This window comes from Ceratotherium simum, chromosome 6 (genome assembly GCF_057802395.1).
Source record: "Ceratotherium simum simum isolate JZ-2026a chromosome 6, ASM5780239v1, whole genome shotgun sequence".
Lineage (NCBI taxonomy): Eukaryota > Metazoa > Chordata > Mammalia > Perissodactyla > Rhinocerotidae > Ceratotherium > Ceratotherium simum.
The window spans coordinates 48,387,810-48,403,792 of NC_141905.1; the positions used below are offsets into that span (position 1 = coordinate 48,387,810).

General features: G+C 36.8%; 1 protein-coding gene across 4 annotated transcripts in view; it reads right to left on the reverse strand.

Annotated features, from left to right (window-relative positions):
- The window catches only part of LOC101400558 (neutral ceramidase), a 119,845-nt gene that overhangs the window by 46,436 nt on the left and 57,426 nt on the right, over window positions 1-15,983 (reverse strand). For all 4 annotated transcript variants that reach the window (XM_087432201.1, XM_087432200.1, XM_004439997.2 and 1 more), the window contains 3 exons: window positions 15,124-15,210; window positions 13,224-13,328; window positions 13,025-13,106 (listed from right to left, as the gene is read on the reverse strand). In XM_087432201.1, coding sequence (XP_087288327.1) covers window positions 13,025-13,106; window positions 13,224-13,328; window positions 15,124-15,210 — 274 coding nt within the window. The remainder of the gene's footprint in view (window positions 1-13,024; window positions 13,107-13,223; window positions 13,329-15,123; window positions 15,211-15,983) is intronic.

Below are 15,983 nucleotides of genomic sequence, written 5' to 3' on the forward strand. Positions count from 1 at the left end.
GCACAACAAAAGAAACAATCAACAAAATGAAAAGGCAACATATGGAATGGGAGAAAATATTCACAAACCATATATCTCATAAGGGGTTAATATCTAAAATATATAAGGAATGCATACAACTTAATAACAAATAAACAATCTAATTAAAAAATGGGAAGAGGACTTAATAGACATTTTTTCCAAAGAAGATATACAAATGGCCAACAGATACATGAAAAACGCCCATCGCTAATCATCAGGGAAATGCAAATGAAAACCACAATGGGATATCATCTCATACCTGTTAGAATGGCTATTACCAAAAAGATGAGACAATAAGTGTTGGCAAGGATGTGGAGAAAAAGGAACCCTTGTGCACTGTTGGTAGGAATGTAAATTGGTACAGCCTCTATGGAAAAGAGTATGGAGTTTTCTAAAAAAATTAAAAACAGAACTACCACATGATCCAGCAATCTCACTCCTGGGTACATATCTGAAGGAAAATAAATTACTACCTCAAAGTGATTCTGCACCCCCACGTTCACTGCAGCATTATTTACAATTGCCAAGACATGGAAACAACCCCAAGTGTCCATCGACAGATGAATGAAGAAAATCTCGTGTATACATATACAATGGAATATTATTCAGACATAAAAAAGAAGTAAATCTGCCTTTCACAAAACATAGATGAACCTGAGGGCATTATGGTAAGTGAAATAGGTCATACATAGAAAGATGAATACTGTATGTTCTCACTTATATGCAGAATCTATAAAAGCCAAACTCATAGAAATGAGAATAAAGCGGTTGCCAGGAGCTGTGGGGAGAGGGCAGGAGAGTGGGGAAATGGTGGTCAAAGGGTACAAATTTCCAGCTATAAGATAAATAAGTTTTGGGAATCTAAAGTACAGTATAGTGACTATAATTAACAATACTGTATTATATACTTGAAAATTGTTAAGAGAATAGATCTTAAATGTTATCACCACACACACAAAAAAGGTAATTATGTGACAGGATGAAGGTGTTTAACCTTTATAGTAGTAGTCGTTTTGCAATTTGTAGCAATCAATTTGCATCACATTTTACACCTTAAATTTGCATATATGTCAAGAATATGTCAATAAAGCTAGGAAAAAAACTCTCATATTCAAACTGCTGAAAACCAAATGTAAAGAAAAACAATCTTGAAAAAAAATAGAGATTCAAATAAGCTTGGATTTCTTCTTTTCTTTGTTTTTGTTTTCATGGTTTTGTTTTTTTGTTTATTGTGGTAACATTGGTTTATAACATTATATAAATTTGAGGTGTACGTCCTTTTACTTCTATTTCTGCATGGATTACATCATGTTCTCATGTTCACCACCCAAATACTAATTACAATCCATCACCATACACATGTGCCTAATTATCTCTTTCGACTTCCTCCCGTCTGGTAACCACCAATCCAATCTCTGTCTCTGTGTTTGTTTGTTGTTATTATCTACTACTTAATAAGTGAGATCATACGGTATTTGACCTTCTCCCTCTGACTTATTTCACTTTGCATAATACCCTCAATGTCCATCCATGTTGTCACAAATGGCTGGATTTCATCGTCAATTAAGCTTGGATTTCTAATCAGAAATCAGAAGACAACAAAATAACATCTTTAAAGTACTTAAAGAAAGGATCTGTCAACCAGGAATTCTATATCCAGAGACAATATCATTTAGGAATGAAGGCAAAGTAAAAATATTCTCAGATGAAGGACAATCGGAAGAACTGGTTTTAAAGATTTGACATTCTAGAGAGAAGTGAACTCACCTCCTCCCATGGACACAGCTAATTTACAACTACTCATGGAAAAATTACCCCAGAGAGAGAAGTGAAAACTGGATAAGAGGAACTCCCGCAACAAACAACAATCCTAATTGAGGTGGAAGATGCAGATATTCCCTTCTGAAGAGAAAAAACGCCACCTTCACAAGCCGCAGCACGTCCCGGCCACCCGGGAGCAGCCCAAAGTTATGCAGCCCTCCCTGGAGGAGTAGGGCCCTGAGCTGGGGAACACTCCCACTGTAGGCATTTTTTTGACCCAGCACAATTGAGATGAGTGGCATGATATCTTTCCTTGCTACTAAAACATTAGAGAGTACCCCCAGAAAAGCTGGTTCACAAAGAAATTGAAGCCAGCTCTTAAAAGGCCCACACACAAACTCATGAGTTTCGGAAAGCAACCTAAAATCACCAGAAAGAAAGGTGCACAGTCCTTTGGTGAAAAGAGACTAACCTCATAGGCTCTGAGTGCATCTCCATGAGAGGTGAGACCTCTCCAGAGACTGGGACATTGGTGGTGGCCATTGTTGTGACCTGGTGTGGGCGTGCTGACACAGATGCTGGCAGATGCCATTGGAGTTCTCCCTGGGGCCCGCTAGCAGAGGGTCTGCCCCACCCACTAGAGCACTGATTTATTCCAGCTCAGCCAGGGCAGGCAGCCCACCCTAGGAACTGGCCCCACCCAACAATGAGCCCCTGGGTAAGTTGTGGGCCTGCTAAGTGAGCTGCCTGGATTCTCCGTAGCCTGCCAAGTAGGTCCACCTCTGTGGGGCAGGGCATGTGCAAGGAGCAGGTGGAGAGTGTGGAGCAGTAGTAGAGTGTGTGGGGCTCCCACCTTGGAGATTCTGGGTCCACTTCAGGAGATCAGGGCATGCACACAGGGCAGGACTGTGTTGACTGTGTGTGTGGACCTGTGGGCAGCAGGGCTTGTAGGCTGCAGAAGACTTGTGCTTCTCAAAGACCCACATAGGGGGTTTGCCCCACCTTCCAAAGCCTGAAACAATTGGGTGCTCCCATGCCTGAGGCCAGCCCCACACAGCTGCAATCCTCAGAGAGCTGACAAGAGACCTAAAGGCTGGAGGCTTACAGCAATTGTAAGGCCCTGAGCCTAACAACCTGCCATGCTGGGGCCTACTCACTTAAAAGAAATACTGCAACACAAATGTGCTATTAGAATTTGCAGTCAACTGTGCTGGGGCTCCCCACACCCGATAAAGAGACTTAAGGGCCCACAACAACTATAAGCAGCTGACCAGGGGCATAGTTTAGCCTCCCTGCGCACCTACAGGGAGAGCAACCACGCCGCAACAGAAGGACACACATAGACCACATAGGGGTCACTCCTGGAACATTCAGAACTGAGGAAAGCACACTGCCCGGCCTCATAAGGCATTACTTATATAAGGTCACCTATCCAAGAGCAGGAGATATAGCTGACCTATCTAATACATAAACACAAGCACAGGGAAAGAGGCAAAATGAGGAAGCAAAGGAATACATTCCAAGTAAGGGAACAGGACAAAACTCCAGAAAAGGAGCTAAGTGAAACAGAAATAAGCAACCTACCTGACAGAGAGTTCAAACAAAGAGTGTTAAGGATGCTCACTGATCTGGGGAGAAGAATGGATGAACTCAGTGAGAATATCAACAAAGAAATGGAAGATATAAAAAAGAACCAATCAGAAATGAAGAATACAATACTGGAAATGAAAAATTCACTAGAAGGACTGAAAGCAGAGTAGACGATACAGAACAGATCTGCGAGCTTGACAAAAGTCTAGAAGAAATCACCCAAGCTGAACAGGTAAAAGAAAAAAGAATTAAATGAGTGAGAACAGTCTAAGGGACTCTGGGACAACATCAAGTGCACTAACATCCATGTTATAGGTGTCCCAGAAGGAGAAGAGTGAGACAAAGGGGCAGAGAATCTATTTGATGAAATAATAGATGAAAACTTCCCTAACCTAAGGAAGGAAACAGACATCCAGGTACTGGAAGCACAGAAAGCACCAAACAAGACAAATCCAAAGAGGCCCACACCAAGACACATCATAATTAAAATGTCCAGAATTAAAGATAAAGAGAGAATCCTAATAGCCGCAAGAGAAAGACAAGTTACATACAAAGGAAACCCCCTAAGGCTATCAGCTGACTTATCAGCAGAAACCTTACAGGCTAGAAGAGAGTGGCACAACATATTTAAAGTGCTAAAAGGAAAAAACTTACTGCCAAGAATACTCTACCGAGCGAGATTATCATTCAAAATGATAAAAGAGATAAAAATTTTCCCAGACAAGCAAAAATTAAAGGAGTTTGTCACCAAGAAATCACTACTACAAGAAATGCTGAAGGCACTTATTTAAGGGGAAAAGAGAAGACCACAAATAGGAAAAATTATCTATTTCCAGGAGAGTAATGGATACAAAGGCACAAAAAAGAGGTTAGATATGATATCAAAAACATAAAATGTAGGAGGATGGGAGTTAAAGAGTAGAGCTTTCAGATAGAGGTCAAACTAAAGAGACCATCAACTTAATAAAGATTCCTATATACGTAGGTTACTGTATATGGACCCCATTGTAATCACAAACAAGAAACCTATAATAAATACACAGAAAACTAAGAGAAAGGAACCCAAACATAATACTAAAGAAAGTCATCAAACCACAAAGGAAGAGAGCAAGAGAAGAAGAAAGGAACACAGAAGGACTACTAAAACACCAAGAAAAAAAGTTTAAAAATGGCAGTAAGTACATACTTATCAATAGCTACATTAAACGTCAATGGACTAAACGCTCCAATTAAAAGGCATACGGTGGCTCATTGGATAAAAAAACAAGACCCATATATATGCTGCATACAAGAGACACACTTCAGACCTAAAGACACTCACAAACTGAAAGTGAAGGGATGGAAAAAGATACTCCATGCAAATGGCAATGAAAAGAAAGGTCGGGTAGCAAAGCTCATATCAGACAAAATAGACTCTAAAAGAAAAACTGTAAAAAGAGACAAAGAAGGGCATTACATAATAATCAAGGGAATAATCCAACAAGAGGATATAACACTTGTAAATATATATGCACCCAATGTAGGAGCACCTAAATTTATAAAGCAATTATTAACAGACATAAAAAGAGAAATAGACAGTAACATGATAATAGTAGAGGACTTTAACACTCCACTTACACCAACGGATAGATCATCCAAACAGAAGATCAATAAGGAAACATTGGCCTTAAATGACACACTAGAACAGATGGACCTAGTAGATATATACAGAACATTCCATCCAAAAACTGAAGAATACACGTTCTTTTCAAATGCACATGGAACATTCTCCAGGATTGATCACATATTAGGCCACAAAACAAGTCTATAAATTTAAGAAGATTCAAATAATACCAAGCATCTTTTCTGACCACAACGGTATGAAATTAGAAATCAACCACAGGAAGAAAATCAGAAAACCCACAAATATGTGGAGATTAAACAAAATGCTACTGAACAATGATTGGGTCAATGAAGAAATCAAAGGAGAAATCAAAAAATACCTGGAGACAAATGAAAATGAAAATAAGATGCCAGAATTTATGAGATACAGCACAAGCGGTTCTAAGAGGGAAGTTTATAGCAATACAGGCCTATCTCAACAAGCAAGAAAAATCTCAAACAATCTAACAATGCACCTAAAGGAACTGGAAAAGAAGAACAAACAAAGCCCAAAATCAGTAGAAGAAGGGAAATAATAAAAATCAGAGCAGAAATAAATGAAATAGAGACTAAAAAAACAATAGAAAAAATTAATAAAACCAAGAGCTGGTTCTTTGAAAAGATAAAAAAAATTGACAAACCTTTAGGTAGACTCACCAAGAAAAAAAGAGAGAAGGCTCAAATAAGCAAAATCAGAAATGAAAGAGGAGAAATTACAACAGACACCTCAGATTATAAGAGAATTTGTATAAGAATACAAAAGATTATAAGAGAATACTATGAAAAGCTATATGCCGACAAATTGGACAATCTCAAAGAAATGGATAAATTCTTAGAATCATACAACCTTCCAAAACTGGATCAAGAAGGAATAGAGAATTTGAATAGACCAATCACCAGTAAGGAGACAGAAACAGTAATCAAAAACCTCCCCAAATAAAAAGTCCGGGACCAGATGGCTTCCCTGGTGAATTCTACCAAACATTCAAAGAAGACTTAATACCTATCCTTCTCAAACTCTTCCAAAATATTGAGGGGGGTGGGAAGCTCCCTAACTCATTCTATGAAGCTGACATTACCCTGATACCAAAACCAGACAAGGACACCACAAAAAACAAAAATTACAGGCCAATATCACTGATGAACATCGATGCAAAAATCCTCAACAAAACGCTAGCAAATCACATACCACAATACATTAAAAAGATTATACACCATGATCAGGTGGGATTTAATCCAGGGATGCAGGGATGGTTCAACATCCGCATATCAATCAACATGATACAACACATTAATAAAATGAAGAATAAAAATCACATGATCATCTCAATAGATGCAGAGAAAGCATTTGACAACATACAGCATCCATTTATGATAAACACTCTGAATAAAATGGGTATAGAAGTAAAGTACCTCAACATAAGAAAGGCCATATATGACAAACCCACAGCTAATATCATCCTTAATGGTGAAAAACTGAAAGCTATCCCTCTAAGAACAGGAACCAGACAAGGATGCCCACTCTCACTACTCCTATTTAACATAGTATTGGAAGTCCTAGCCAGAGCAATCAGGTAAGAAAAAGAAATAAAAGGGATCCAAATTGGAAAGGAAGAAGTGAAACTGTCACTATTTGCAGATGACATGATTTTATATATAGAAAACCCTAAAGAAGCCACCAAAAAACTTTTAGAAGTAATAAACGAATACGGTAAAGTTGCAGGATACAAAATCAACATACAAAAATCAGTTGCATTTCTAGACACTAACAACGAAGTAGCAGAAAGAGAAATTAAGAATACAATCCCATTTACAATTGCAACAAAAAAAAAATAAAATACCTAGGAATAAACTTAACCAAAGAACCAAAGAGGTGAAAGATCTGTACACTGAGAACTATAAAACATTGCTGAAAGAAATTGAAGAAGACACAAAGAAATGGAAAGATATTCCATGCTCTTGGCTTGGAAGAATTAACATAGTTAAGATGTCCATACGTCCTACAGCAATGTATAGATACAATGCAATCCCTATCAAAGTTCCAACATTTTTCATAGAAATAGAACAAAGAATCCTAAAATTTATGTGGAACAACAAAAGACCCCGAATAGGTAAAGGAATTCTGAGAAAAAAGAACAAAGCTGGAGGTATCACACTCCCTGATTTCAAAATATACTACAAAGCTATAGTAACCAAAATAACATAGTACTGGTACAAAAACAGACACATAGATCAATGGAATAGAATCAAAATCCCAGAAATAAACCCACACATCTATGGACAGCTAATCTTCAAGAAAGGAGCCAAGAACATACGGTGGACAAAGGAAAGTCTCTTCAACAAATGGTGTTGGGAAAACTGGACAGCCACATGCAAAAAAAATGAAAGTAGACCATTACTTTACACCATACACAAAAGTTAACTCCAAATGGATTAAAGACTTGAATGTAAGACCTGAAACTATGAAACTTCTAGAAGAAAACATAGGCAGTATGCTCTTCGACATTGGTCTTAGCAACATATTTTCAAGCACCATGTCTGACTGGGCAAGAGATACAATAGAAAAAATAAACAAATGGGACTACATCAAACTAAAAAGCTTCTGCACAGCAAAGGAAACCATCAACAAAACGAAAAGACAACCTATCATTTGGGAGAAGATATTTGCAAACCATACATCTGATAAGGGGTTAATCTCCAAAATATATAAAGAATACATGCATCTCAACAACAAAAAAACTAACAACCCAATTAAAAAATGGGCAAAAGACCTGAACAGACATTTCTCCAAAGAAGATATACAGATGGCCAACAGGCACACGAAAAGATGTTCAACATCATTAACCATTAGGGAAATGCAAATCAAAACTACAATGAGATATCACCTCACGCCTGTCAGAATGGCTATAATTAACAAGACAGGCAACAACAAAATGTTGGAGAGGATGTGGAGAGAAGGGAACTCTCATACACTGCTGGTGGGAGTGCAAACTGATGCAGCCACTATGGAAAACAGTATGGAGATTTCTCAAAAAATTAAGGATAGAACTACCATACGATCCAGCTATTCCACTGCTGGGTATCTATCCAAAGAACGTGAAAACACCAATGCGTAAAGATATATGCACCCCTGTGTTCATTGCAGCGTTATTCACAATAGCCAAGACTCAGAAGGAACCTAAGTGCCCATCAAGGGACGAATGGATAAAGAAGATGTGGTATATATACACAATGGAATACTACTCAGCCATAAGAAACGATGAAAGCCAGCCATTTGTGACAACATGGATGGACACTGAGGGTGTTATGCAAAGTGAAATAAGTCAGAGGGAGAAGGTCAAATACTGTATGGTCTCACTCATTAAGTAGTAGATAATAACAACAACAAACGAATACATAGAGACAGAGGTTGGATTGGTGGTTACCAGAGGGGAAGCGGGGAGGGAGGAGAGTGAAACGGATAATTAGGTACCTGTGTGTGGTGATGGATTGTAATTAGTATTTGGGTGGTGAACATGAGAACATGATATAATCATGCAGAAATAGAAGAATAATGATATACACCTGAAATTTATATGTTATAAACCAATGTTACCACAATAAACAAGCAAAAAAAATAATTGACATTCTTTAAAGAATTGATTTGCTCTTAAAGAATTGATATTCTTCAGGCTAAAGGGGAATAATACTACAGAAAAATCTAAAATGAAGAAGAGCAATAGAAATGGTAAATATTTGGATAAATGTAAAAGACTATTTTCTTGAAAACACGTGTACTGCTGAAAGTAAAGATCATAACATTGTCTGTTGTGGTTTTCAATGCATATAGATGTAATATACATGACAATTAAAACATAAAGAAAAGAAAGTAACAAAAAAAGTGTTTTTGAGAGGACAGAGTTAGTTTTTAGTTTGCAGTAACTTAACATCAGTTAAATTGCAGCTATAGAAAAGTAACCTACAGGGAAACTGCATCCCCATTACCTCAAATGTGTAATATTGGATTAAGCATTCCTGTGATGAAAAATAACTGTATTCTTTCCACTAGATGGTAGAACTGGATTAACCAGGAAATATTTAGTTAACAATATTTAATGAAATTAAATTACTCTTATTGCCAAAAAAAAAAAGAAAGAAAAGGTCAACAAAATCAACAAACCTTTAGCTAGACTGACCAAGAAAAAGAAAAGACTCAAATTACTAGAATCAGAAATGAGAGCAGGCTTCAGTATTGATCTTAAAGAAACAGAAAAGATTACAAAGGAATACTATGAATAATTGTATGCCAACAAATTAGATAATTTAGATGAAATGGACAAATCTCTAGAAAGACACAAACTACCAAAACTGACTTAAGAAGAAATTCACAATCTGAATAGATCTATAAAAAGTAAATATATTGAATTAGTAATAATAATAAACTACCCACAAAGAATTGCGCATCTCAGGTGGCTTCACTGCGGTATTCTACCAAACATCTAAAGAAAAATAAACACCAACTCTTCAAAAACTCCCAACAAAAAATAGAAGAGGGAACACTTCCCAATTCATTCTTTGATGCCAATATTAACCTGATACAAAAGCAGACAAGACATCACAAGAAAAAAAACTACAGATCAATATCTCTTATGATTATGGACACAAAAATCCACAACAAAATACCAGCAAACTAAATCCAGTAATATATAAAAATAATTATACACCACGACCAACTGGGATTTATCCCAGGAATACAAGATTGGTTTAATTGATCCAAAAATCAATTAATATAATAAATCATATCAATAGAATAAAAAACCAAAATCACATGATCATCTCAATTGATGCAGAAAAAGCATTTGACAAAAATCTAATATCATTTCATGATAACACTCAACAAAATAGGAGTAGAAAGGGTTGTCTTCAACCTGATAAAGGGCATCTATGAAAAACCCACAACTAACATCATACATAATGATGAATGACTGAATGCTTTCACCCTACTGTGAGGAACAATACAAAGATGTCCACTCTTGCCACTTCTATTCAACATTGTAGTGGAGATTGTAGCCAGGGCAATTAGGCAAGAAAAGGAAATAAACAGCATCTAGATTGGAAAGGAAGAAGTAAAACTATTGCTATTTGCATATAACATGATCTTGTATATAAAAATCCTAAATAATTCACTAAAAAACTATTAGAACTAATAAACAAGTTGAGCAAGGTCACAGAAGATCAATATACAAAATCAATTGTATTTCTATGCATTTGCAACGAACAATCCAAAAATAAAATTAAGAAAACAATTCCATTTACAATAAAATCGGAAAGAATAAAATGCTTAGAAATGAATTTAACAAAAGAAGCACAAAACTTATACTCTGGGTGCTGGCCCCGTGGCATACTAGTTGAGTTTGCCCACTCCGCTTTGGCGGGCCAGGGTTCAGATCTGGTTCAGGTCCCCCTAGTGGGGACCTACACACCACTCACCAAGCCATGCTGTGGAGGCATACAAAGTAGAGGAAGACTGGCACAGATGTTAGCTCAGGGACAATCTTCTTCAAGCAAAAAGAGGAAGATTGCCATCAGATGTTAGCTCAGAGCCAATCATGCTCACCAGAAAAAAAAAAAAATCTTACACTTTGAAAATTACAAAACATTGTTGAAAGAAATTAACCATCTAAATAAATGAGAAAACATCCACATTCATGGATTGGAAGACTTAAAATTGTTAATATTGCAATACTCTTCAATTTAATCTATAGATTCAATGCAATCCTTATCAGAATCTCAGCTGACTTCTTTGTAGAAATTGACAAGCTGATTCTAAAATTCATATGGAATTGCAAAGGACTCAAAATAGCCAAAACAGTCTTGAAAAAGATGAACAAAGTAGGAGGACTCATACATCCTGATTTCAAAACTCACTACAAAGCAACAGCAATCAAGAAAGGGTGATATTAGCACAAGCATAGACACATAGATCAGTAGAATAGAATTGGGAATCCAGAAATAAAACCATGTGTCTATGGTCAACCGATTTTCAACATGTGCCAAGACAATTCAATGGGTAAAAAAATAGTCTTTCAACAAATGGTACTGGGATAACTAGATAGCCACAAGCAAAAGAATCAAGTCGGAACCTTACCTCACACCATATAGAAAAGCCAACTCAAAATAGATCAAAGACCTAAAAGTAAGAGCTAAAACTACAAAAAGTCTTAGAAGAAAATAGGGTAAGTCTTCATTACATCAGATTTGGCAAAAGAGTCTTAGAAAGGACACCAAAAGCATGAGCAACCGATGAAAAAAAAAGATGATTTTGTCTTCACCAAAATTAAAACCTTTGATGCTTCAAAGGACACAATCAAGAAAGTGAAAACACAACCAATAGAATGAAAGAAAATATTTGCAAATCATATATCTGATAAAGGACTTGTATACAGAATACATAAAGAACTCTTACAACTCAATAATAAAAAGACAAATAGCCCAATTTAAAAATGAGAATATTATATGACTAGACATTTCTCTAAGGAAAATACACAAATGGCCAATAAGTACATGAAAAGATGCTCAACATCATTAATTGCAAGGAAAATACAAATCAAAACCATGCAATGAAATACCACTCCACACCTACTAGGGTGGCTAGAATCCAAAAGTCAGGTAATAACGAGTATTGGTGAAGATGTGGAGAAATCAGAACCCTCAAACTGCTGGTAGAAATGTAAAATGGTGCAGCCATTTTGGAAATAGTCTGGCAGTTCCTCAAAATGATTAAATGTAGAGTTACCATGTGATCTAGTGATTCCACTTCTAGGTATATATCCAAGAGGAGAAATAAAATCACAGGCCCACACAAAAACTTGCACATGAATATTTACAGCAGCTTTATTCATAATAGCCAAAAAGTGGAATAACTGAAATGTTCAACTGAGGAACACATAAACAAAATATGGTATAACCATATAATGAAATATTACCCAGCCATAAAAAGGAATGAAGTATTGATATATGCTACAATATGGATGAACCTTGAAACATATGCTAATTGAAAGAATTCAACACAAAATGCCAAATATTTTGTGATTCTATTTATAGGAAATGTCTAGAATAGGAAAACATAAAGACAGAAAGATTAGTGGTCACTTAGGTCTGGGAGAGATGGGGACTGGGGGGTTGTGACAGCTAAAGAGTACAGGGCTTCTTTTTGAGGTGATGAAAATGTTCTCAAATTGAATGTAGTAATGACTGAATGTATCTGTGAATATATTTAAAACCACAAAATCGTACACTTTAAATGGGTGAATTGTATGGTATGTGGATTATATCTCAATAAAGCTGTTAAAAAATTATTGTTTCAGAACATTAGACCAAACTGGTTGAAATATTACCAGGAAAGATGATGCTGAATATATCAAATTGAAACTGTATTATTTTTTAATCAACGTTTCCAAAATATACGTATATTGCCTGTAGGTGATACTCTTCCATTTTTTCCACTTTCTTCTACTTTACAATGCATATTAGTACAGTGATAATCAGGATAAAAGTATAAAAAGCTATAATAATCAGCTATAAATTTGTGGAAATACACACAGAGAGAAAACCTGGGACCACATGCTTTAGGCTCCTAAAGGCCTCCCTGAGGAATTTTGGCTCCAATAAAGGAACCACAGAAAGACGCTAATAACCAAGAGCCGCCTCATATCATTGAAGGTACAGCTACGGTCCTGCTCCACACACCCTCCACTCCACCCTGGTCCCAGTCCAATTTAAAATTATGCCTCCATAGGTTGAAATGCAAAGATAATGTGTCTTATTCTGTTTGAATTAGTGGAAAGCTAAGTTATAAATGACACCAATCCCTGAGAAATCTGGCTATCACGCACAAACCTGGAAAACCTGCACATCCTCGAGTTTAAAAATAAAAATAGTCAGTCTATTGGCTACCATTAAACCTTATTAGGGAACAGAACTCTGAAGCTTCAGAACGTGGAACCACAGCTTTCATCAGACTTCACCTCACCCTGAGAAAAATTGAGTCCTCCAACTCCATCGATGGTGCCAGCAGCAAAACTGTAGCCCAATGCTGGTTTACATGTTTTTGCCTATGGAAAGATTTTCAAAACAAAACAAAAAACCAGAAGTTGAACTTCAAGTAAATCATGAGATCAGCCCAGAGCTTTACCCTTGTAGTATAATCAGTGTGACCCAGTGTCACTTACCACATGTGTGGAATTGAGCCAAATGGTGACATCCGTCATATTCACCCACTGATGAGCTGAAGCCAGTGATCCAGTTACTTCTTGGGAGGCAGAGGCATACAGTTCCTAGAAAATCCATACAGGATTACTGTTATAAAATGAATACTACCAACTGTACCCAATAAGTATCAATTTGGAAAAGCATCTCTCAGCCATGTTTTGTTTTGCTGGCTGCTTAGAAATAGCCACTATGCACATGGATCTCTCTACTAACCCCAACTGCTTCCCAGAAGTTTGAAGGTCTTGAGACTGTTGACCTGTGTCTATTTCCGACAAATATGAAATTCTAGTGTTACAGGCTGTGGCACAAAAAGGCCCCAATCTCACTTGAAAGACAGTCAAGAAAATTTAAGGTTAAGAGTAGGTAGGCCAAATCACTTCCTCTTCCAGAATGAGAGTGCCTCCTCAGGTATTCTTATGGAGTTTTCCTTCTCAGAATCCTTGAGTTCTTTAGCAGGGCTGGTCCCAATGGGTGCCTTGAAAGACTTCAGGTCCCAATTAATTGGCACCAGCTCCCCCACCCACAATCCACCTTCTGATGTCCTTTTTTTCTTCCTTTAAGTAAGGTCAATTGATGCTTTTTCAATCTTACAGGAAATGTGAGTCAAAACATGTATAGAAATATTTGTTTTTATTGATCTATATCATACAATATAGGCAAATCTTGCTTCAGCACAAGTCCCTTTGCCTGACATCTAAGTCATTTCCATTGTGTCCCCATCCCAGTTTCAACAGCCACATGGGAGCTCACAAGATAAGTCGTCAGTAATGACAGCTGCAGCCTGCCTCCTCTGATTAAGAGAGAAGTTGTGCCTTGCTGAGAAGAGAATTCAGAATGTGGGACAAATCTCTATGGCTCCCAGGCCCAGAACGCTAAAATTTCTGACACCAAATTGTGTCACGGGTGCACACTCTAAATAGAATCTGTTAATTTAGAACAATCTACTGATAATACCGCAGTAATTAAAAAGAAACTGCAGCAATTAGGCTGGCTGGTGTCTGATGTTTTCAAAAGTGATTTTGTGCTTCCTTAATTTGTCCTGAAACATTTTAGAACACTTGGAACAAAATATTTACTTAAACACACACACACACACAACGCGACAAAGGTATGAGAAAGCTGTAAAAAGGGAGAGAATTATCTTTATCAGAAATATCTCAGCTCGAGGTGATCCTTTGTCTTTTCAGTCAGAAATCTGTCACCATAGGAACTTATACAAAATATAGGGGCAAAACGGAAGACAAAATTTAGGAGAGGGAGGAGAGTAGACTAATTCGTAGTAATCTCTCTGGAGACAAGATTCTCTCTTCATCAAAAAATATTTTAAAAAGAAAAGAAAATATAGGATGGATGATCTTTGCCCTAGTGAAAAAGACTAAGAACTAATTTGAATCCAAATTGTGCGAGCTGGGAGTTGTACCATTCAGCTTTACCTTGACACGGAAGGAAAAGTTAAGAAATGTTCAGGTGACTTGGCAGGCAAAGGCCTGAGAAACTTCTGAGAATTTGGATAGGTCTGGTCATATCTGATACCATGTGAACTGAAAACCTTACAATCGCTCTATCATCTCACTGTCTGAAGCGAGCGCTATGGCTGAAATAGAATGTTTTCCTGATTACTTGGTTTTAAATGTACTTCCTGTAAGAAGTCAGACCAAGTAGTCAGAGAGAGGCTCCTGTGTAGCTTGTGAAAGCAACATTCCTCACTGACATGTCTCCACATTCAGTCTTCCAGACTCCTCTGGGCAGCTGGAGCTTCGGCTGTCTTCCTTACAATTATCAGCTCCCTAATGAACAATGTCAGTGGATTTTAAAGAACAATTTCAAATGAAGATGAAAGAAGCTGGGCTCATGGCTTACCTTTGCTCTCTGATATATGATCCGTCCTATAATTTGTGTGCTGTCGAACATATCCCGTCCAGGTCCCATAGCAATGCACTTGTCAGGCTGGGACAAAATGAGACAAGATGGGTTCTTAGTGAAATAATCAATTAGTTTAAGGAATGGAAAATTAAGCAAATAGATTTTTTTAAGCCACATTCTAGCATTTCTCTTCAGATATTCTCTCAATTCACAGATCACGAAAAACAAAATCATTCACAGAATTGGAGCAGTGAATATCTTTAGAAATAATCTATTCTAGCACCTCACTTTTAAAAATAAGGAAACCAAGGCTCAGGGGGGTTAGAGAATTTGTTGGAGATTACACAGGTAGCTGATATCTGAGCTAAGACTTAACGCCAAGTCTCTCCATTTGCTGCGCATCTTTCTACTTGCTGTTCTTGCATATAGTTCTTGCTCATGATCGTCTTAAATTGAAACTCAGTTAAAAATTATATTAGAACAACTAGCTGACCCTCTGGAAAAAAATCAGTAAATAAATCTGGTCTATATCTTACTTCTTATCTCAGAAAACATTGAGATTGATCAGATACTCAAATATTATAAATAGAACCAAAAAAGTATGGAAAGAAAATATGACTGAATATATTGTAAAGTCTAAGAGCGTGGAAGACCTTTCTAAAAATTATATAGAACAGGCTTAATAAATTTGACAGTTTAAACATTTTAAACATCCATATGGAGATAAAAAACGTAACAAAAGCCTGGAAAAACTGATAAATGATGGGGAGATGAGTTTGCACTGTTTATGACAAGCTAAGACTTTAATATATTATCATATTGTATATTTTTGTTTATTATACTAACATATATAAATA